Source organism: Netta rufina, assembly GCF_964035555.1.
Source record: "Netta rufina genome assembly, chromosome: 2".
In the NCBI taxonomy this organism is placed as follows: Eukaryota; Metazoa; Chordata; class Aves; order Anseriformes; family Anatidae; genus Netta; species Netta rufina.
The window spans coordinates 9,229,285-9,253,774 of record NC_140124.1 but is presented as its reverse complement, the minus strand read 5'-3'; the positions used below and the strand labels follow the sequence as shown (position 1 = coordinate 9,253,774).

Sequence of the window (24,490 nt, the reverse complement as noted above, 5' to 3'; positions counted from 1 at the left end):
TGAAGATTTCCAAGCATTTTTTTCTGTTTGACTTTAATGCTGACATTTTAGTGAGAAATCTTTACCTGCGTCCAAGTTTCCCAGCCAAGAACAGGGAGCTAGAATTAAAAGTTGTTTGAGAACGTGTTTACATTTAAAACATCGGGAGATTTGTTATTAGGGGTTTAATTCAGGTATTCTCAGAGTTTTTAGCCTTATATATTAGCATTATAGTTGAAAATAACTTAAATGTATCCAATTTTCCACGCAAGTGATAGTATGACCAAAATTGTCCTAGTGTCTTAATGGGGCCAGTGAATTGTGGTATATGAGGCTAGTTAGCTTTATTAAAATATTATCATTATCATCAGTTTAAGACAGTTATATAAATATGTTCTGAAGAAATTTAAGGAATAAATTCAGGGAGTGTGAACCAGTATAAGTCTTGATCTTCACACTTTCCTTACTAGTTAGCCTGACACGGTGTTCTGGGGAGAGATCACTGAAATCAGTGGTCCAGGAACATAGAAAGAGATGAAATTATAAAGTGTGTGTGATTTCTGAAAGCGAGCTGGGCAGTTACCTAAATGGAGCTGAGACAGTTCCTGTTGATAAGCCTGCAAGTTTCAGGCAAAACTTTAAAACTCTTTCAAAATATATCTGACAGCCTTGCCTGCTCCCACCCGTTCTGGATCCTGTAGTCAGAGATGTGTGGGTTAAGAGTGTGTAAGTGACGATTTTACACCAAAACATGGCATGTGGTTGAGATGCTGTGTGGTTTTACACGGTGGGTAAGAAATTCAGAACTAGCCTGTGTAATTACTGGCAGTGTTTTGTTTTAAAATCAGCCATTTATATTGTGGTACTGTCCACATCGTGTGTTTGGCCTTGGAAATGACATGCTTATGCAAAACCTCTTACAGACACAATGCTACTTTCAGATGTACTATGTGTAAGATACAGGTCACTGTATACTTTTCACAGAAGCATATGGTCACTTAAATACAAGCAACTGGTAATTCATTAATGAATAGTGACGATGCATTCCTAGTATTTTGACTCATGTAGAGTCAGGTGGTCTATACCTTCAAGGTATATACAGCTGATCTTAGTAACATTAACACCTGCCTCACTTCTTATGAGGCAAAAAGCACATAAATGCTTCCATCTTCAACTAGATACCACACAAGATGAAAAAAAAAAAAAAAAGATGTAAACTAAGTGTTTTAGGTTAGCCTTTTCTCAGCTGTATTCTGTGTTGGTAGCACAATATTGAGTGCAGTGACAGAACTGTAATATTGTGGGGTTTCTGAGTGTAAAGCACACGATCCATCCGTAACACCTTAGGCTAATAAATATCAGCACTGGTTACTGTACGAGTAACAGTTTTTGCATTCATAGGAAGCTCTGTTTACTGTCCGGAATGTGATGTTTCTTTTTGGCCCTGCTCCTCCAGTATCTCTTACCCTGTTGACTGTTTTACATTGTCATAGAAATTAAAGGATTTGTCAAGCTGCTTTCCTTGTCTGGTTCCAAGTACCGCCTTGAGCGCCACGCGGAGACCCCGCTCTGCACTGCGGCTGTGTCCGTGCTGGCAGGACCTTGTGCAGCCCTGTGCTTAATGGGATCACCACACACAAACGGGTGCTGCAGAGGGACGCTTTCTCCTGTAAGTGCCAGCAGGAGTGACAACTGTAAAAGAGGGCTGCAGCCCTTGTCTGTCCTGCTGGTTCTCTCCTGCTCACCTGTGCATCTCTGCAGCAGCTGAGGCTACTTCAGTTGCCCAGGGGTGCCTACTGCTGTATAAAGACAAGCTGACCCTGCTCATAACAAATTTGCAATCTATGTTAGGTAAGAAAAAGGTAAAAGCAAATTGGCTTCTTCATCCACCTGACTTTCCATGAATTTTGTAAGAATGGTCTGGGTTATTTTTCCCTTCTTTCTTTTCTTCCTCTTCGAGGTGTGATGGACTCAGGTAGGGTTCAGTAGCAAAGCTTTATGCTTGGCGGATTCCAGCAACACAAACCAACTGCAGGAGTGTAGCTAAATCCTATTGTTTTACATATACTCAGATTTTTAAAATAATAATTCTTTATCTAGGTAAAGCCACTTAAGTAGGGACAGAACACTATGGCCAATTTAATAACCTCTTTAAGAAGAAATGAACTTTTGGTTTGATTTTTAAAAAGTGGTGATATGAACTGTGAACCTTTAAATGCTTTAAGCAAGGAAACAAGATCCTCTAGCCCTTAGAGTTAGTATTTTTGTTGCTGACCTGAAACCACATTGCATTAACATTTAGAGGTTATCTAATGTGCAAACAGATGAACTTTTCACCAGTATCTTTCAGGACCTAATATTTTGAATATGGAATTTGCTGTTGGTAAACTAGCAAGCTATTTCAGTTACATTAATAGCATTTGAGCTTTACAAAAATTCTGCTTTTGAATCCATCCCATTCAGTTGAGAGCAGTCAAAGCCAGGAGCTGTCCCCCATCTGCTTTGGCATGAATCCCAAAACAATCTCGTGTGCAAGTGAAGTCTGCAGATGGTGATAACCTCTGCCACCTTCTCCTCCCTTGCTCAGTGCCCTGACTTCAGACACAGTCTCCTGACACTGTCTGAAGCAGCTGCAATGCTCCTTCTTTGCTCTAGGCGTGAGGAAATCAGCCCATGGTTTGACATATGCCACGCAGTCCTAATCACTGAATTGGGTTACTTTTGATTGCAGATGCTTAGTTTCTGGGTGATCACTGTGCACATTCTTGAACTACAGTTCTTTGATGTCAGCTCCATTTCACTGGGACGAAGCCATTACTTTCTGATTGTACTCCTTCTGTCCAGGCAATTTGTTTGAATGGTTCCGTGCTGCCCCAAGAGTGCTGTGTGGTTCTACAGGGAACAACATCTCCTCAGCTCATGTTGAAAGACAAATCTCTTACACGTTTCAATGTAATGATTAAAGCTTGACAATATTGGTCAGAATCATTGGATGGAGATCACGTCTCATGGGAAATTAACACTGAGTGTGACTTCCAGAATCCCTACTCTGCACAACGGTTTTGGGAAGTTTGGTGGAGGAAATGGCATGGAACTGTATCTCACCTATGCAGACAGTCTGCTTTCCCTTCCATCCTTTTTGTAGTTGGTCTTTAGAATTCCACTTCAGTAAAAATAAATAAATAAAATATATATTTAAAATCTCTAAGCTGATGTAATTCAAGAGCTGATGAAACTTTTTGCCAAATTTGGCCTTAATTGTTAATCCTTAACATCTTGGCTTGCTTTTATTTTCCATGTTTTCAAGTCATTTGTAGTCTTATTCAGTGGCATTGATATTAATATTATTATGATATTAATGATATGATATCAATTATCATAGATACTCTTCTTGGCGTATAAAAAATGTGGAATAACAAAATGGGAAGAAACTAAGCAGTGGAAAATTTATATGGTAGATTCTGTTTCTCAACTGAAGCTTCTCAAACTCTTCTTGCAAAGAGAAATGAGCAGTATGTGTATTATTAGTATATGTAAGTTAATTGTCTAAATATGCCAGTACTTCACTGAAGAGCATTCATAAATTCTTCTGAAAATCTGTTTTGCGATTCGCAGTGCAACACCACCCTTGACTTTACAGAATATTGTGAGTTTGTGAAGATAGCTCCATGTTGTAAAAGAAAAGCTGATGATGTTTGCTAGTTAATGTGTTAATTTCAATATTTTTCTAAGTAACTATTTTGTTGTCATTTAATGCTCTTAGGTTTTTATATATGTGACTTTAAATGTTTCAATAAATGCAGAAGCTGACTCCAAACGGGCAAAGTCGGTAGTATTAGAAATACCCTGTAAATGTTGGTAACCCCAGCATATCTAAATCCAAGCCATTTAAAAACTGTATTTGCATTAAGACCTCATATCAACATTGAAATTAGGAAGTCCCTGTTCTCATAGGGTTCAGGTATCTGATTCTTCATTTGCACTTACATGAATACCTCAGGATACTGTGAAATGGCTTCTAAATGTTTCTCATATATTTACCTCAAGCATTTGCTCTTGCTTCCCTCCACCCATTAACCAGGATGTGTAGTGAATGCCACTGGAAATGCATTGATGAAACTTGTTTCGTGAGCAGCACCTTATTTTGCATGCCTCATACTCAGTGCCTGTGTAGACATCAGCTGTTGAAGAATCAGGGCACTTGTTTTGATTTTAATGTATTTCTTTTCCCACGTGGTCTGTGCAGAGAAATTCAGTAATTTAGAAATGTTCTGTTATGAAAAATTAGGATTTATTCACTCATTTGCACTTCATGTTTTCTGCCACTGAATTGCATTAAAACAATCCTGTCATTGGAGCGTGGGTCCCGTAAAAAAAATCACCAAGTGCTCATGTGAGGTCTGACTTTGAAGTGAGGTGGAAATGCTTCAGTCTCGGCACACGTGTGTGCCTTTAGTGTGCAGTGCAGCTTGTGCTGTGCCCTGCTGCCTTGCTTTATTTATCGCAGACCATTCTGGTGGCTGCAGTCTGTAACTTTCACCTTTTGATCAAAGTCAAACCTTGTGTGGCACCAAGGTGAGACTCTTCATGTGTGTTTTTCTGTACCTTTCATGTGTATGAGCATGGTTCAGAGCTTCTCTGTGTAAAATGATCGTTCAGAAAAGCAGTGTGATGGTGAATAGATCTACCTGTGTGGTGAATAGATTGGATGTGTTTAAGTGCTTAAGGAGAAAATTAATAGATCCATGACTTCTGTTTTCCCCCTAACTGTAAGTTTTCCCAGCCTGGGCTGAAATGCTTTGTTTCACAAAATTGGTATAACTGTCTCCTCCCTGGCTTTAGGTAACAAAACAAAGATTTTTATTTTATTTTATTTTTTTTTTAAGGTAGGTGTTTAAGGTGTTGCTTTAAAACAAATGAATAGAAAATTAAGATATGTTTGGGTAATGGGTTTGAAATCTTAGCATGTATGACATACATGTAGACAAATGTGGCTAGATTTCCCTTACTTCCTTGTGGGGTTAGAAACCAAATCCTGCACTACCTAAATAAAATAAAATAAAATTACCACCACCACCACCAAAAAACATTCCTTACATAGAAAGGCTTGTCATCATCAAGTGTTGTCTCTAAAATCCCCACTGAGGAGACTGAGAACATCTCAGGATGCTGCTGGCCACACTGTCACATGGTGTCACCTTCATGTGGCCTCAGGTGACAGGGGTACTGTTGTGGACTAGTGCTGCTGGTGTTGCTACTGATGGCACCGTAACAATGACAACAGATATTTTCCATCACACAGTTCCAGTTTTTTTTTTTTTTTTTTTTTATTTTTTTAAGAGTAGTGTTGCTGACTTATTTTATTTTTTGAAAAATGAAATCTTAAAAACTAATTCCACCATCTTAACTGTGTGTGAAGCTGAGTGATGTTGAGTGGATTTAGTGGTGCCTCCTTGGTCTGGTTTGTGCTTAAGGCTTTGTAGATTCTGTAGTCTGAAGCAGCAGGTTTGCTTTCGCACAGTTGTATATTGGACCATGGCAAAACATGGCTGAAAAACTCACACTCTTGGTTTTAATGCAATCAGAACAATATTCTGTATAAATATCCAAACCCTACCACCAAACTCTTCTTAGCATATTCTAGGTCATCCAGAATCATCCAGAAATGTTTTATAATGTTCTCAGTTGTGTATTTTTTGCTGTGTTGAAAAACCTTTATGAAAATAATCGCTGCCTTGGTCAGGTTGACTTTTTTTTTTTTTTTTTTTTGTGAAAAGCAGTGTTTTAGTTTTTTTTTTTTTCTGTTGTTTGTAATGTTACATTGTTTTGTAGGAAGATTTTTTTTTTACTGTTTTCAATAAAGTTAGTGTGATTCATAGTGGGGTTTTGTTTCTTTTATTATTTGAAGCAATGAAGAAAATGTGCTATTCTAAACTATTCTGTCAAGTAGTTGGTGTGAATGGTTGCATTCCCATCTTCCCCTCCCCATTTGATAATTCTGAGTTTCTCAGTTTTTCTTAAAAGTTATGTGCATGGCATGTGATGGAGATTTGTGTACACTCAGAGTTATTGCAGCCCCGTTCTTAATGCAGATGTGCAATTAATTCTAACAGTACTTCAAGGAATAGGGCTTTGTTTATAGAAGAATATCCTGATTTTATAACGTACAAGTTATTTTCAATACTTTAACACTCTGACTGAAGTGCAATTTTTATACATTAAAAACCTTATCATGTTTCTTAAACTATTTGAAACTAAAACAGATTCAGACTTTCTGTACTGTTTCACTAGAGACTTCAGTCTTTTTTTAAATATTTTTAAGAAAAGTTCAAGCACGGTACAACTGGACAGGACCTGCAGACATCCATTCAATGCACAGGATCAACAAACCCTGCTAGGGACTGTTTTTTTTTTTTTTGTTGTTGTTGTTGTTGCTTGTTTTTTTGACTTCTGTGTTGTCTATAGGCAATATATTCCAGCGTTTAATCATCCAAGGTTTCCTAAATGTCAAATGTGAATGGCCCTTGCTATGCTTTAAGCTTTAAATTGGTTCTCAGATGTCCATTATAACACAATTCTTTTGGCTTGTATCAGCTCTTCTGAGGCTCAAAAGCTGCATTTCCATTTTTATTCTCTCCTGTGTAAGAAGTAACCTCCCAAGTTATCTCAGCAGTTTGATGCAGGCCTCCTCATCCTTTTCACTTACCTGAGGGACCCTCCTGTGTTTCTGGAAATGCATTGCTCAGAACTGCACACAGTAACCTCCAAGCTTGAGGCCTCAGATGACAGCAGGCATGTCTTTGATAGCTTTTTGTTTGCTCTTGTGGTCTTGTTTCCAACAGCATTCATTCATACTGAATACAAACATATTTCTGGATGTTTCTCTAGACAAAGTCTATGTATTGCTACATTGATAGGGAGTGAGAAAAATATTTTGGGAATGGTATTTGTTCATGTCACTAACACCAGCAGTGGGCTTGTGTGCACCCTCAGCACATTTGCTGATGATACCAAGTTGAAGGGAAGGGATGCCATCCACAGGGGGACCTGGACAGGCCTGAGGTGGGCCTGTGTGAACCTCAGGAGGGTCAACAAGGCCAAGTGCAAGGTCCTGCACCTGGGTTGGGGTGATGAGGGGGTAGAGAGCAGCCCTGAGGAGAAGACCTTGCGGGGTGGTGGTGGTTGAGAAGCTTGATATGAGCCAGCAATGTGTGCCTGCAGCCCAGAAAGCCAACCGTGTCCTAGGCTGCACCAACAGCAGTGTGGGCAGCAGGGCAAGGGTTGTCCCCCTCTGCTCTGCTCCTGTGAGACCCCACCTGGAGCCTGCGCCCAGCTCTGGGGCCCCCAACAGAAGGACAGGGACCTGTTGGGGTGAGTCCAGAGGAGGGCCATGAGGATCATGAGAGGGCAAGAGAACCTCTCCTGTGAAGAGAAGCTCAGAGAGCTGGGGTTGTTCAGCCTGGAAGGTAAAGAGGCTCTGGAGGGACCTTATAGGTACTGGAAGGCTGTACCTTCCTTTAGATATTGGAAGGCTGCTACAGAAAAGCTGGGGAAGGACTCTGTCAGGAGAATAGTGATAGGACAAGGTGGAATGGCTTTAAACTGAAAGAGGGGAGATTTAGATTAGGTATTAGGAAGAAATTCTTCACTCAGAGGGTGGTAAGGCCTGTCCCAGGCTGCCCAGAGGAGCTGTGGCTGCCCCATCCCTGGCAGTGCCCAAGGCCAGGCTGGATGGGGCTGGGGGTAGCCTGGGCTGCTGGGAGGGGGCCCTGCCCATGGCAGGGGGTGGCACTGGATCATCTTTTAAGGGCCCTTCCAACCCTGAACATTCTTTGATACTATAGACAGGGTTATTGCTGTATACATGTAAGAGTATTTGCTCTTAGATTTTTCAATTATATCCCACTTCTAGACCAACTTTATTTCTTCTGATACTGGTAATTCAAGACCTGCTCACGGAGGTATAATGTAGGAGAGTTTCTGAAGTCTTAAAGTCAAAATGTGACATTTCATGGTTTCCACTACATCTGTGGGACTGTATTCTGCTGCACAAATTAACCGAATTGGCTTTTTTTTTTTTTTTTTTTTCTTGGTAAATCCCATGTCAACTACTAGTTCTTTGCAAATCCTCAGGATTTTTTTTTTCCTCCCTGGTTTCAAGATAGGGTTATCAATTGCTAGTCCTTTACAGCATCACACATTCTCCACAAATTCTTAACAATAACAGTCTCTGAAAGCCCTATAGACAGCTTTCTGGCTGCCTTTCAGCTGAGTTATTAAGCAGCTGATCTGTAGAACACACAAACAAAATACAGTATAAGTGCTACAAAATAGCAGGCAGAAAAACACACAGGTAAGGGCTAACAGTGGTCTTTTGCTGAAGGAATGCAATGCTAAAGTCAACTATGCATCATCTTTGGGAAAGGTGGGAGTGACGGAGGGAGGGAGGAGAAAAAAATGCTGAGACCAAAGGTGAAACTGAATATAAAAGTGAAGCAACAGCACCCTTCTAACTTTTATTTCTCTAAATACAAAGTGAATACCATAGTACATACAAAAACTGTTTGTTCTTGAAAGATCTGGATCTGAAAAGGCTCCAGAGTTAGAAGTACACGTGTTGTCACCTATTTTTTACGAGGATGTTCATTGAGCTATACGGATCAACATTTGAGGACCTTCTTTTGGTAATATGAGCGACATAAAGGACAAATATGCCGTACTCCCAAGGAAAACTCTTCAAATGCTTGAAGACAGGTATGATGAAACAGATGTGAACAAGAAAGCAGAACAGCCTCTCGTGAAAACTGATTGCTGTTACCAGAAAGGATGCTGGCAGGTTGAGAAGTCGAACTGAGTGGCATGATACAGATAGGACAGTCAACTATCTCCTGCCGCAATGCCTAAGTAAACAAAATAAAAACAAAAAATCCTGTAGAGCGATAAAGTAATGGAATATAAATAGAACAAGATTGCTAATTAGGTTTATCAAAATACAGTAGTCAAAATTCGAACATTCTAAGAATATTTTCACTCAATTTTGTCTACAGTCACTTTGGGCTATTTAATGGAATGAAAGAGATGCTGCTGAAGTATGAGTAAATCTCTGAACTGTAAAAACTTTTTAAAAAAAAAAAATCCCTGATTTGGAACAGATATTAAAAACCCACAAAACTATAACAAAAAAAAAATCAAGAAAATCTCAGTGGTGCTGAAGATCTCTGTGCCTTAAAAGAGCAAAAACATTATGATTGCAGAACTTGCTTGTTTGTTTGAAACCAAGAAAGCCAACCAACCTGCATCTGGATCTTCTCCCAGTCATTTTCACTTACAAATATTTCTTTTTCTTCCACCTGCTGAAACACATCTCGACTTGCAGCTATAGTGGAATCTATCTCAGCAAAAAATTCATCTAGGTTTATGTCGTAAGAACTCAACAGGCGACTGCTGATCTGTTGAACCTGAAAGGAAAAGTGACTCCTGTTAGACCTGGAGTTGCTTATGAGCAGTTTGTATGTGGAATTATCAGCTCTTGGACAAGGGGTCTGATTAGCTGCATGATCTCAGGAATCTTGTTGCAATTTTAGCTGGTGTCCACTGCAGATTTAAAGGTTAGGAACATCAAGTCCCCAGCCACTACTGATGGACTATTATACTTTGGGGAAAAAAACACAGTTTTGAATGAGCTTTCTGAAGATAGATGTAGCATTCTTAACCCATTGGGTGGAGCAGAGATAGTACAGCTGTGTTGTAGTGAAAGATTGTATAGAAATTTCTCTTGTTGCTACCACACTACCTGGAAGTTCTGTAGGGAGTCACAGAAGCTTTAGGCTTGGCTGTGGAGACTCTGCCTGTAAATAGTTAAAGCAGTTTTGCGAAGCACTGCCTGGTCATGTTACAGGTGTTGGAATGTGACCCTTCCTCTCCATACATTTCCTTTGAGTGAAAACTCAATAGGAAAACAGTGAGCCATCTTTTCAGGGAGGAAGGGGTGGGAAGCGAGGGGTGAGGTAGTGGGAGTTGTCAAGGTCAGATACCTCAATGGTGCCTGAACACTTTCTTATTGCTTCATTTTACTCCTTTGGCAGCTTTTTATATTAGGACATGCTCCCTTACAACTGCTAAAGGTGACCTTTCATAGCATACATCAGAATATTCAAGGCAAAGTTTTCTAGACCTGAGGGACACAAGAAGCCAAATCCCTCCTCTGCCTGCACTACACTCCCCCAAACGTAAAGAACCAACAAAAAAGAAAAAAAAATCACCATAGAAACCAGCCAACCAAAAGCCTATCTGAAAAGCTCACTTAATGCTCTAAGTTATCATTCAAACTCTGAAACTCTCGTTTCTTTCTTGAACATGAAAAAAAACATAATAGCAGTTTTTAATAATATCATCACATAATGCACAAGTATGAGAATGTGTTCCAGTGAAACCTTTTTTTTTTCTCTCTCAATAGAGACTTCAAGGAGACAAATATTAGAAGTGGCCAGATAAGAGAAATCATGAAAACTATCACACAAGACAAGTCATTTGGTTCTTGCTGTTAGCTTTGATGCTGTGTATTTTTTTTTTTTAATTTTACAGTTTAATTCAGTGATAGATGAGATCTATTATGACTTGCTGTATTTGCAAATGGTCTCTAGCACAACAGCATATTGAAAAAGGATGTATCCACCTGTCAGTGCCAATTGGGCTTAGCTACAGTGTTACATGATGCTGATGTGTGAACTTAGTGTAACTAAATAAAAATGAAATCCCTCTGAGCCCCCCTGCGTGGTGTATGCATGTTAATCACAGCGTGATATGAAACGAAGCAGTACTTTATGAATTTTGTGGGAGAAATTCTATATCTAGCAAAGAGCAGATGGGTAATCTTGTGCTTCCTTCATGATTGCTCACCGACAAGAAAGCAAAAAGTAATTCTGTTCCATGCAAACACACACACTGACCTTTAGTGGTATGTGTAAAACAAAAAATAAACAAACAAAAATCCCACCACAGGCCTCCTTCAATATTTACACTACGTGGTTTCCAAACAATCCCAAGTAATGACCGAGACGTGAAATACCAATGCACTACGCTTAATCAGAGTTGGTCTTTGATGGCTTGAGGTGATTATATATTTAATAAAACTACTAGGAATGTCACTGCTTAATCTGAACTGTTGTTACCTAAGTTCTAAAACTGGATCTGCTTTGGTCCTGATTTATGCTCAGTCTTCATTTATGTCAGTATCAAACTTGAACAAACCTGAATTGTTTTCACGAGAAAGCTAGGGCAGTGGGAAGCTAGAGCAACCATGAAGATGCTTTATCTTTCACTGAGAGCCTCTCAGGACCCAAAATTTGAGGGAAAACAACCACATTTTGACTTGGCCCTGGTCCAGTGTCTATTTCTGTGAATCTGAGAGCGACACAAACAGCATGTGGTCAGCTCCAGGACTCGGTCTGTCTTTGTGAACTACAGTATTACTTGACAGACCGCTGAGGAAAATTGACCAACAATGGAAGCAGAAAGCAGGAGGCAGAGAAAGTGGCTGCGATTGCATTAAACTAAGTAGTGTCCGCTTGCTTTCTGTGCCTGCACTGTTTGATCCCTTTTCCCTCAGCAGGGAGAAGCCCTCCACTTCTGAGCTCGAACTTGTGTTTCTCTAGCCCATTCCACTAAATGATCCTGAGAGTCCCCCTCATGAGCTTCCTTGCACAGAAACTGTAAAAATAGAGGAAAATTCCTGCCTAAGACAGCATTCTATTAAGTTCCCCTGCTGCTAAGATACTATCTGCTTTGAGCTACTCCTGTATTTTCTGCAGCATGACCTGACCCAACCCATATTCATCAATCAGCAAATAGAGTCCAGGTTTGGGAAGGAAAAAAAATGCAACAAATATAACTCAAATTTTATGTTAACTAGCAAAACAGTACTGTCAAAATGTACAGAAAGGAATAAGCATTTTGTATAAATTGTTAGTGTTATATTGTGTTCTAACATTTAAATATTCAATCTTGCTGTGTCCTACTGCATAACGTGGAATACATTTTTTTTCCCCAGATCTGAAACTAATAGAATTTATTTCTGAAAATGCTATGCTAGTGTATTTCATCTGTGACTTCTTAAAACTTGAATAGCATGGCATAAACAGAATATTTTAAATACTCTGTCGATATGCAGAACTACATCAGTCATCTGTACAGAAGCACAAGACTATGATAAAATAAAATGACAAAACAAAGCACCGATGTGAACTTTGTCCACAGGGAAGCCTTTTTAAGTGATCCAATGTCTGCAAATTGCTTACTAATGTGTTGACTTATGGCAACCCTCAAAAGTAAAATGAAAAGGCTGGAATTTACAGCATATCAATGAATCAGTTGATAAGCTTTTACTGGTTTAATATCCTCCTCATTTTGCTGCTTGGAGCCACTTCAAGTTAGCAACAGAATGTTTACCATCTCCATGTGATAAAGGAAGTCAAACGACTAAACAAATTCCAGGACCATTATACTGTTTGGTGAGATTTAAATTAAAATTGTTGGGAGAAATCACGTGGAGGGGGAGGAAGAAACTAAAGCCAGCTACACCATTTCACAGTGACTTACCTTGCTTCCTAAACAATGGTCAACGTATTTAGCAAAGCTGGAGATAATGCAACGCATTTGAAAAGATTTCATTGCATCAATAAAAGGCTATACCACAATTAAATGACATACACAAGTGACATTTATAGAAAGGATCAAAGAAATTCACTACCTAACATGCTGAAGCAACACCCTACTTTCTGCATATACCAGTGCTAAAAAAGCAGCATTGTTTGGATTCTGGCCTTTCTTATCTCCTTTGATCTAGATTATTAAAAAATCCAATCATAGGTGTAATAAGGGCTACTGTATGACCCTGAAACAAGTAATATATGTCCTTCTAGAACTAATATTTCAGGCATCATTTTTTATTTTGTGATATTTATTTAAGAGTATGAAACTTGACATTTAACCTTTGCCATCCTTCCAGAAGAGGAAGGGTTATTAAAATTTTGATTTTTTTCCAGTTGTGATGCTGTTTGATTATGCTAACATTTAGGAAGTGACATTTTAAAAGCACAGCACAAGCTTGAGAGGCAAAATTTATTTTAGAAAAGCTTTTTAGCTTCTGGAAATGGATAGCTCCTTGTGAAAAATTTCTTTAGTGTTTTCATCAACCAACACTTAAAAGTATAAGAGCTAACAGTAGGAAAACTCATCTACAATTCCCACTTGAGAGCCACTAAGAAAAATGGATGTATATCCTTTAATTGTAATTGGTACTGAATTAATTTAAACCTGGCTAATCCATATAAGAAGACTTTATAAGTTTATTCTTATTAGAAGGTGAAGAATTAGTTCCCATTTTGTTCTCTGCAAAAACCTGAAGTGGTATGTATGAGAATTATTTCTTAATGCTGAAAACTATACGTGGACAAAATCTTAAAGGAAGATTATCCCATGGTTTACTATCATCTGATAAAATGTGAGCAGTTTTATCCATTTGTTTCTTCCTAAAACTGTTATCTAACATAAGGTCTCTAAAAGCTAGCCCATTGTAGGTAGCTTAATAGACAACTACTGCAGACATCTGAAGTTCTGGTGAGGAAAAAAAATATAACAAATAGCAGCCAGCTATTTCAGCACATTTAGAAGCTTTCTTCAGCTTCCCATTACTGAGATGTTGTGTGTAATTAAGCATGGTGTCTTGATCTCACAGAAGGTTGATAACCTTGTTGGGAAAGAGGCATTCCCCGGTCCTCCATGCAAGAATTTCTGTTTTCTGTTCTCATCATGCTACTTGAGGACAGTCACAAGCCACCAAAGTATTCACTTCTTCTAAACTTAAATGTTTAAGCACTTCCACATGTAATGTTAGCTTTCTTCAGTTACCCCCATTTTTTTTTTTTCCATTAGCAAAGGACTTTGCATTGACTACAAGGCAGTACAACAACCATCGAACTGTCTCCATAGCCAGGCTGAGAGCAGTATTTTGTCTCCCATAGCCACCAGCACCACAGAAGCAGAACAGTGCTATCAGTTTTGTTGTAACAGTCTGCAAGATGATCTGTAGGGTACCCATCATACATACATATCATACATAATACAGCCAGAGAGGGTCCCTGCCTCCAAAGCTGTGCTCTAGTGGTATACAACCAAATAAGTGCGGCAAACAATGAAAGGATAGGCAGTTAGAAGCCTTCCTCTATAAGCAGTCTTCTATTTGAATACAGTAGTGATTAAAAAACCAACCAACCAACCATCAACAAAAAATAAACCAGAATGATTCAAGTATTGGTTTAAACCTACCACTGATTTAGCTTGCAATGCAGGTAAGAGTATTTTCCTTGTTGTAAGCACTAGCTATGCTGAAATTCATGTCTTGATTGATCAGGCCTATTGATCAGGCCATTTGATAACCTGGACTGGAAAATGGCATATCTTGCTGCCTGAGGGATGGGTTGGTAATTGCACACCAGAGTGGTTTTTGTACTGAAAAGTTGAGTTGGACTGGCTGTTATTAAACTGGGGGAAGGTGGGAAGTTGGCAAAGAACTTGAGGATTGCAGCTGCATGCTTGAAGGGATGCAGGGTCACTGCAAAATCCTTGTACCTGATATGGCCTAATTTGTATGGGGTCAGGACCCCAATTTATTATAGTCCGACTTGCATCTGAGCAGAAGTTAGAGAAGAGTGAATCTACATGATGGAACTATCCAGGTCTGTGCTGAGTGAAGAAATTCTGGGAGTGCAGAGAGGATATGATTGTTTATGCATTTGTTTGTTTCTCCCCTTACTATACTGGCGCGCGGAAAAGACTCCACAACCATAAATACCCCCTCATGGGAAACAGATTACTGTGACTTATCAGAAATGGAAGGGAAATAGAGATTCATAAAAACCCTTGTTGATGTTGGCCAAGGCAAAAGGCAGGCCTTGAATTATTTTCTCTGATTTTTACCTTGAAAAGAGGGTGGCGTGAAGAGACTAACAGAACAACACAGTGTTTCCAATGCTGCTTGCTTGGCATGAGCAACAAGGAATAAATGAAAAGGTAGAGAGCAGATACTCAAGAGTTTTGATTTAAGGGAGTTTAATCACATCAAAGAAATGGACCACAGAAGCAAGTCCAACATACCTTTTCCTCAAAGAACTGTTTTCTTAGTTTGCTGTCTTTAGGAGGCACTGTTTTTCTCAAGTTTTTATACCATTTTCTAACAATATATCCCCTCCAGGAAGCTTGAATTCTGTAAGAAAAAGGACTGTTCAAGAAGAGGAAAATTAAATTTATATAATTTTGCTATTTACGTGAAACAATCATTTTACATTGTTTCCCCCAAACATTAACTTTTGTAGTGCATTCATTCTGTCTAGTTTCTTATTAAAGTTTTAACAAATTTGGAACATTATTTGGAAATAAGTTTCGTCCAGTGATGATGCCTCTAGCATAAGTAAGGCTTACCTAATAACACACTTTATTTTATACAAGCGCGCCCCATCATGTATTACTCTGGTCTGGTACTGCTTTTTCCTACACATAGGACAAGACTTTTTACCTGTAAATTTTTCAAAGGCTTTCAGGCATGCCTGAAAAAAAAAAAAGCAATTAATTACAATATATTTGATATCATTGAAACAGGTGAAACAGGTCAGATTACAGAATGTAAAAGCTTCATGCAACAATCTATTAAAACTGTACAAAATGTTTATTTTTATAATTAAAATATTAGAGAAATTTGGAAATGTAAATATATTCCTATGATTTATTTTTTTTAAATTAAGCTATTCCTGTTTTGTATACAAATGCATAACTCAGTTACAAACTATGATTTCCCATACAGCTTTGAATAGATAATAAATGGAGTGAAGGGCCTCATCATAAAATAGCATAAAATTTAATTTCTTACTGTAAGAATCCAGAAACAAAATTATTTCTCAAGATTATATTTAATTCATTAAGATATTCACTTAAGTAGTTTAAAACATGTATTATATATGTTTGAACTGTTAAACAAATGAATACTCACTTTATGGAATACATGGGAACATGAAAGCAGCACCTATTTTTCAAAGGAACAAAAACACAAGACTTAAAGCCATTATAAATGCTGAAAAGAAAAAAACATTGACAAAAATTCTGACTGCCTGAAAGGTTATCACTTTCTTTCTGTGATTATTGCATCTGGTGAAAATAAAATTAGTCTTCTATACAAATTACTTAATAGAGAACAGCTTAAACCAATTTGTGAATTTTTGCATTGACAACACATGGAGTGGCAGAAAGTAAGAAATGCCAACTGCCATTGACTTGAGCAAAAGATTATGAAACAAGTACTTAAAATGAAAGCTGATTATTTTTTTCCCTTTCCCCCACAAAGACGTTAAATTTCAAGAAGTGATATACATCAAATGCAGCATTTCACATGTACAAAAAAAAAAAAAAAAAGAGAGAGAAAGCATGTTCACAGGCTACAAGAAAACTTCACCTTTATCTGACCTAAATTCCCACCAAATGCTGATGATCTCCATCCTGACAAAAGATACAGAATTGGACAAAAAAGGCAGTTGGCTCTTAGGGGAAGGAAAAACTGGGAAAGGAGTGAAAACCAGAACAAGTAGTGTGCACTATTGAGCTCGCAAACACAAAAGGATTAATGGCTAGCAGCCAGCTGAAGGAAAAGCTTTCAGATACAGTGGCTTTTTTCCCTTGAGGGATGAAAGCTAACGAAACACTGAGGACAAAAAGAATTCCAGAGGCATTTCCCTTTTTGTGCCAAATCTAAAGTAACCTTCTTAATGAGTGCTGTCTTTTGCTCTCTCTTGTCAAGCTTTAGACTTCTAGGTAGCCAGAAATTGGCAGAATGGTCTTTTGCCAGATCCATCCCACCTGTCTTTGGACAATTGTACACCTCCAGTTAATGTTGAAGTAAAAGGAAGCAAACCCCCTCCATTTAAGGTTATTAAAGACCTTGATTCACATCACAGGCTTGGCTGTAAAAAATCTTAAAGGAAAACAAATTAAAAAGAGGGAAAAGGTAGAAAAGAAACACCCTGAAACACACTGTGGAAAGAAACTTGCAAGCAGTTCAGGTAATTCTTCTAATTACCATCACCGCCTCTCTGGAGCTGCACTCCTCTTCAATCAGTCACCTGTCCCTTTTGCTTAACATTTTCAAGATGATACATGAGAGAATCTAATAAAGCATGATGCTATACACATGGCCACCAAGGTAAAATGCAAGCGTTCATTCAGATAACTGAAGTAAATGATGGAATGGCATTAAGAGCACACCGACTTCCATTTTCCACATAGAAATGACTATTGAATTAAACTAAAAAGTAATAAAACTTGTGAGAAAACAAAACATATCTGAAATTGTTTAATTAGCGAATATTTACCATTCTGATGAGCAAAGGATAAGATCAGATACAACAGGAGTTAAAACGGAGCAAAAAATAGCCTATATTTGCTTTGCAAGAGCAGACAAAAATTGCTGACTGCCTTCTCCTCTACTATCATAACCTCATCGGTGATCAAACACTACCAACCTTTCTCTAACATCTCATTTCCAAAATACTTTCAGAGTAGGCTGATAATAGCTAGGTCCAGGTATTAAATACTAAATGGTGTCTTAAGGTTGACCTTTTAATTTCCTTCCTTTCCTCCTCCACCTAATGAGTCTTAGCCGTAACTCTGGAAAATCTTAATTAAATTGTGTAGTGCACAGATAATGTACCTGAGGCTGAAGTGCAAACTCTTCCCTGCATATTGCACAAGGCTGTATGGAATCCCCATGCTGTATGGATCTCTGCTTTATTTTTGCCCATTCTTCAGCAGTTAGTGGCAAGGAAGGGGGCTCAACTAGTCCTAATTTCTGAGCTGCAGACAGCAAAAAGAACAAATCACTGGATAATGCCCACTGGCAGATGCAGACAATGGCTTTTCTGCATATGAAATTCATTGATAATGCATTTATTTAAAAATACTTATACAAATACTTCAAATAAATTTATCATCAAACAAACTACTGGCGGGCAACATACCTCCTACTATTAGCTAGCTATTTTCTAATTTTGGAACTTCTTTCAATTACAGGATTTATATAGGAATTTTAAAAATGTAAACTTATTTGCTAAGTAATATGAATTTGATAGCTGTTCACAGCTATTAAGATGGGGATAATTAACTAGACAATGTAACAAAGCACAATAACATAATTTCAAAATCTAAGTATAAACAAGATTGGGAATTCATTTCTAAAGGTTTCTTTAACATTACATGATGGTATTCTTGAAATAAAATGAAACATGGATGAAACAGTATATTAAAAATTGGTGGTGAAAAATGCTGAAGTGTGGTATGACTGTGATGGATGCAAGAGAAGGAGCTTAATAAAAGAAAAGAGATGGTTACTGGACACCAATGACAGTGACTTTTGTCGCAGGTCACCAGTGACAGTGACTTCTAATAGATGACCTAGTCAATTTCAAACAGTAACTGTGAGGTGCTTTCCTGAACATCCACAACAAATCTCAGCCTTCTCAAAGGAGGAATTAATGAAAATACTTTCAATATTTCCAACCCCACAAATGTCAGGTAAGAGCCAGGATCAGTATTCCAGCACTATACCAAATATACTATTTGGTACAGCAAAGAATAGACCTTTGTCATCTTTTGAGACCAGAGTAAGCAGTTTATGTGAACTGATTACAGTCAGTAGAGGAATGCTCTAGGTATGTGTAATAAGGCAAAACACAAGTCCATGACAGGGCATCAATGGCATTTGCTAAAACCAGAAAGGAAGAGGAACATGGAAGGAAAGAAGAGGAATAATCAGAATGCAAGCTGATCATGCCTACCTGGGAGCTTTAGTTGTAAACAGGAAGGGTCAACACTTTCATTCATACCAGAGAATGAATCCTACCAAAATCTTTGCATAGACCTTCTTTATAGCTTCAAACATACACAACAAATTTGATTTAATATCTTAGAACAACTGGATGGCTTTGAGATTTCAAGGAGTGTCAGCGTACTTTGGAACTACTTGGAAATTCCTTTCTGCACCTAAGGTTTGGTTCACGGGCACCCCACCTTGTTACTTCTGTCGCCCTTGTAAAGGTATCAAGCCAAATGTCAACCAGTGGTTTTGCAATGCATATAAACCTAAGTATCAAACGAAAATTTGAAGCAATACCATAAATTACATTGGTGGTCATATATGAAATGTCTTAGCTTAGAAACACTTTCTGTTCTCAGACAACTTGATACCCGAACACGATGGCAGCACCTCCACACGTGAGGAGGGGAGCTCACAGCTCTGTCTGCAGGCTATGGGCTACAGTTCAAACCACTCAGTCTCAAGCAGCACTGTACATATATGCAGCACTATATTTTCCAAAAGTAAAATATATTTTAACAATATGTATCATTGTCTTTCAATTCTGGTGCAATAAAATGCACTCATCTGGTGATATTGGTGGTGAAAAATAATGTGAGCTTGAAGAGAGCTATGAAAGACCCTACAAGCTTTAGATGCTATGTTCATCTATGGTCAGAATATGTATTTGACTTAAAGCTTATGCATGAATTGCTGAAAGTGGCATCTGAGTGGCGAAAAAAGTTCTAACCAGGTGCTTTCTCTCTTGAAGAGTACATGCTGCACAGACCATCCAATCCTTGAGGAGCACATGGTGCTCAGATCAGTGTGTTTCTGCTACAAAAGAGGAATCAGAATAAAATACATGATAAAAGTTCTAGTAAAAACATATATCAAATTTCATCTGACAGTAATACCTAAGAGTATCAGTGAATAAATAAGGAAACAGGATCCCACTTTGATAGTCCAATATACACAGTGCCAGTTTTTATGATGACAAAAACTGGATATACAGGGAGCGAACAACATAGCAAACCAGTCACAGCATGAAAGACAGTATCACAACACAAAAAATGCCTACCCTTGATTTTCTTCCAAGCACTGTGGTCAGAGACTGTTTTAGGGAAGACAATGAGATGGCTTTGTGGAAAGCCGTTTGTATACGCCCGGGGTAAAAAAAAAAAAGCTTATTAAAAACTTTCACAAGTGGATGATTAAAGCTGCCAAATAGGAAGAGATTGGAGGCAAAACCTAACTTCTAAATAATATAAACCAGATGGGATATTTGTGAGGGACAGGTTATACAGGTGCTTAGAAGGAAAGCTTTTATACAACGTAGTTGATGAAGGAAAACTGGCAGCAGGACACACAAGAAGTGATATGCGGTTGATGCAAATGGCTCTGTGAAGATATTCTTGAAACACCACTTAGAATAAATATAAGTAATGAAAGCCTACCTTTATCACAGCTCAAGACATCCAAGAGTTTTCAGCCTTATGCGTCATTTACAAGCTCAACCTATCTAGTGACACACCCATTTTACATCTGAGTTATTTATGTTCAAATGACCATTAGCAAAGTGATTATACACAGTAACCTCCAAACCATTATGATTAGCTTTTAGGACTCAAGCCCCTGTTGAGAAAAAAATTAATGATAGAAGCCTGTTTGAGACCCACAAACTTGAGAAGAGAAAACTGTATTCAACTATGTTGAATACATTTGTTGTTTCACAACTGTAAGGTTTAAAATGAACAATTCTTAAAAAAGAGAAAGCTTAATATAAGCATTGTAAATTCATGAGAGATTATAGGTGAAAATACTAATAAGCAAAACACAGAAACAATTGCAATGACTTCTTAAAATCTTTCAGCACATTCTTTGAATCACTTGCACAAACATTCATATGGGACCTCTCAGTCAATGCTGCGATTTAAAGAGAAAATACTTCGTCTTTCTTATAATTGCAGAGAACATGCTCACACTTGGGCTGCATTTTTTCACAACCTTTAGCTTCCATAATCACTCATTATTTATATTTGCCTTAACCCCAGTACTTCTCTGCTTTTCTTCTCCCTCCCCCCCCCCATTCTCTCCTCTTTCAAATTCCTCTTCAAACGGAACCAAAGAAAAAACCCTCTCATCTTTAGAAGTATAACCAAGCAAACATACTAATAATAATCTAGTCTTACTACCTTTGTCCTATCACTTGTTACACTCGCTTGTTGTGTATTATCTTAAGTTACCCTCTTAACCTTCAGCTGATTCCAAAAGGCAGATGCCTGTGCTTGTATGGAGCCTCATTGATTTACATGGTTCTCTTTAGAGCTGGGACTACTGTGACAGTTACTACAGCAAAGGCAACATGATCTTCAGGGAGGCCTGAGGGCATTTTTATGAAACAGAATAAATAAAACAATTATTAATGATGATGAAAGTTTATTATGCTTAAAAGTGTAAACTGTTGAGCTGGAAGATTCTTTCAGACAAGTGTAATCAAGGCGGCAAAAAGGATGGAGACAAGATGTTCATGGTAAGAATACTGTAGAAACCTTTAGAAAGGGACAAGAGAAAATGGAAACTGACCACTGTGAAGCACATCTGGATTCCTGGTCTGCTAAGATGCTCCATGGCTATGTTTTTTTTTTTTTTTTTTTTTTTTTAAGCAATATTATCTGTCACTGCTCTACAACTGTATTATTATAATACTATTTAAAAGTGAGTTTTCTCACCAGGCATCATTCCAAGCCCTCACATCTGTGACTTTTATCTTGCTGCATGTTTGCTTCCAAATTTGAAAAAGGTATTTAACTACAGGTGTTAATTCTTCCTGGGTTTAGCCCCAGGACCATTGTAAAAACAAACCTTTTTAACTTTGAGTAAAGGTGGGTATACATTAACACAGAATATATTTAACGCAGCAGTAGTAAATGTCTTTTTACTGAATAAGGAATAAAAGAAACAATTTCAAATAGACATAAAAATTATCTTATTAGTAATACATTATCCCAAATAAATACAATATCCACTTAACTGATGATTTATTTGAGAATATAAGGTAATGAAAGTTATGATAGTCAATACAGAAAACTTTTAAAAAAAGTGTAAGAGACTAGAATTTTTCTTCCTCAAGATGCACTAGTTGTCATAATGCACCTTCATTGCATTTTAGGTTTTAATAGGCTTTAATACATTTCAGATATGAAGATGCATTCAAGACACCAGTGACGATTTCATTGTTTAAATGACCGTTTACAAAATGGCCTAAATAGCTGGCTATGACATATCTGAAAAACAAGACTTTATGCTGTCTAGCACTGAATAATCTTATTGAATGGGAAGTTTAGCTTCCTCATTTTAGTTTATTTTAAATAAAATGAAAGAATTAATGAATCTGAATATAATATATTATATATATTAGGTTTACCTAACGTTAGACGGGGAGGACTGGGATCAAGCACATACTCCCTTTCTGCATCTTCTTTATTTTTGTGGTGAGTGCTCTTTTTTCGTAGTCCAGTATCTATTACTGCTTTGGCCATCTCTTTGTTCACAGGTTTGTAAATGTTCCTGATATTCCTTGACTTAAAAGGATCTGCTAATGAAAGATCCTGGAGCTGATGACTGTGTATTATATGATCCTGTAAAGCAACTGCAGAAACTGCCATCCCCTCTCGTTCAGAAAAGTGGCTCTAGAAAGAAAAAAAATCTTCTATAGCTATTATTGTAAATGAATTAAAAAGATAAAATACCAATTTAAATGAAATTCTGCTCTTAGCCAATGTTTTTGCATGTGCATAAAAGTCTTTGACATGCAACTCCACATGCAACTCCTGTACTTGAATTCTAACATACAATTACCATAATGTGAAATCTAAGATTGATGTTTCTGACACATCCTAGTTTTTAACTTATAAAAAGTCAAATGAAATCTTTGATTTATCGTTTATATTAAATAAAATAGCAGTAATTTTTAAGTTTTAATTACTGAACCCATAATTATTATATGCAATAAACTCATTATGGACTATAAAAGTCTGGCATGCCCAAACACATTTTATTTCAATTAAAAACAATCCCAAAGGCTATCCTTGTCTTCAGAACACTGACTATAAACAAGAATATATTATTTTTATACAGGTAATGTGTTTATCTATTGCTGCATTTCTCCCCACCCTTCTACCTTACTTTAAAAGATGTGAAATCATACCTTGTAAAAACCATTACGCTCCATTGACCGTCTTTAGATGATTCTTCAAAAGTCACGTGGTTCTGTGAACAGAAATATCCAAGAACATGAATAACATTTCTCAGCAGAAACAGCCTTGCTAATACTTACAGTTTTGTTCATTTTCCCCTAGGCCTGGCAGAGGGGAAAACTTAACACGTATTCCACGCACAGAAGTTAACTCTGGGTCCATAAACAAGCCTGTGCCCCTCCCGTCAACCTTATCTCATCCCCAGTGTATCTCTCTCTGTGCACATATTGTTAAGCAGAACACCTTCAAAACCAGTGGTGGTAATAACAAATTTCAAGCGGACCAAGTTAAAAATACAGCTGTAGCAGTAAGTCCCATTGAACTGTTCATTGCGGACAAGTAAACCAGAGGCAGAGTGAGCAAAGACAATGTTAGCAACCCCTTCGTGGCCAACACTGCCTTCCCCCTCTGTGTGACCAAGGGAGAGCAGTGCCACCTCCATGGCCCCTCACGCCATGGTGGGACGATGCGTTGTGCCCTGCCCACCGTGGCCCCTCAGCGCCCGCCTCATGGCCAGGCCAACTCATGGCAAATATGTGCAGGCCTTGCACTGGACTTCCTCCCACTCCTTGTTACCTCTCCAACTATTTTTTACCTCATGGATCTCTCCCCACCCAGTGCCCAGTCTTTGACTCACAGTCCCCTCAGCCCGGCTGCTCCGTGTTTACCCATGGAAACCTCTGTGCACCTTGGTTGCACCTTGTTGCCTGGCAGCAAAGCAGCCCAGGGGAAGGGGGGGCAGCAAAATATTATTTATTTATTTAAAATTCAGAGCTGTTTTAACTTGTCAGGTGATAAGGGAGAGGGAAGAGGGGAAACGTTTATCTCACACCGAAGGACTTCCTTTAGCAATGGACTTTTAGTGATGCTCTCTGGCTCCTCTCAGAGCTTCCCAGCGATGGCCACAGGGCCACACAGCCCATGGCCAGTTGCTGGGGTCAGTGAGGAGCCCTGAGTAGCTGTTGGTCCACAATCTACTGGGGATAAGTTCAGTCATGAGTGGCTCCAGCCTGGGAAACATCGTTAGGGTGATTAATGTGGTAACTGTGCCCTAAGTATGAATGGGAGGGGTTGGGAGCCTTACTTTCTGCTGTGTTTATGTGTAGCAGGGTTAGGGTGGCTCATTGGACTTTGGGAACTGGTGGCTTTAAGGGAAGCAATGTTGCTGCCATTTTGTGTGACCCATGTTTATAGCAAACATATATAATCAGCATTATAAAAAAATAAATTCTATATGAAGCAAATGGATCAACAGTATCCATAAGGGTCAAACCAAGTATCTTTGTCACCTAACACCTTTGTCAGCTGTCCTCAGCTGCGGAAAGAAGTGGGTGGCTCGAGGAGTTGTGAGAGGGGCTGT

General features: G+C 38.3%; 1 protein-coding gene across 1 annotated transcript; it reads right to left on the bottom strand.

Annotated features, from left to right (window-relative positions):
• Nucleotides 1–8,639: 8,639 nt before the first annotated feature.
• On the bottom strand, nt 8,640–23,105 carry RNF32 (ring finger protein 32; the record flags this gene model as incomplete). Its single annotated transcript, XM_084283031.1, has 8 exons — nt 8,640–8,879; nt 9,273–9,437; nt 15,133–15,241; nt 15,457–15,581; nt 16,022–16,054; nt 17,732–17,874; nt 22,299–22,563; nt 23,082–23,105. 8 exons carry the CDS (start codon nt 23,103–23,105, stop codon nt 8,640–8,642), a joined length of 1,104 nt encoding a protein of 367 aa, XP_084139157.1.
• Between the last annotated feature and the right edge of the window lie 1,385 nt (nt 23,106–24,490).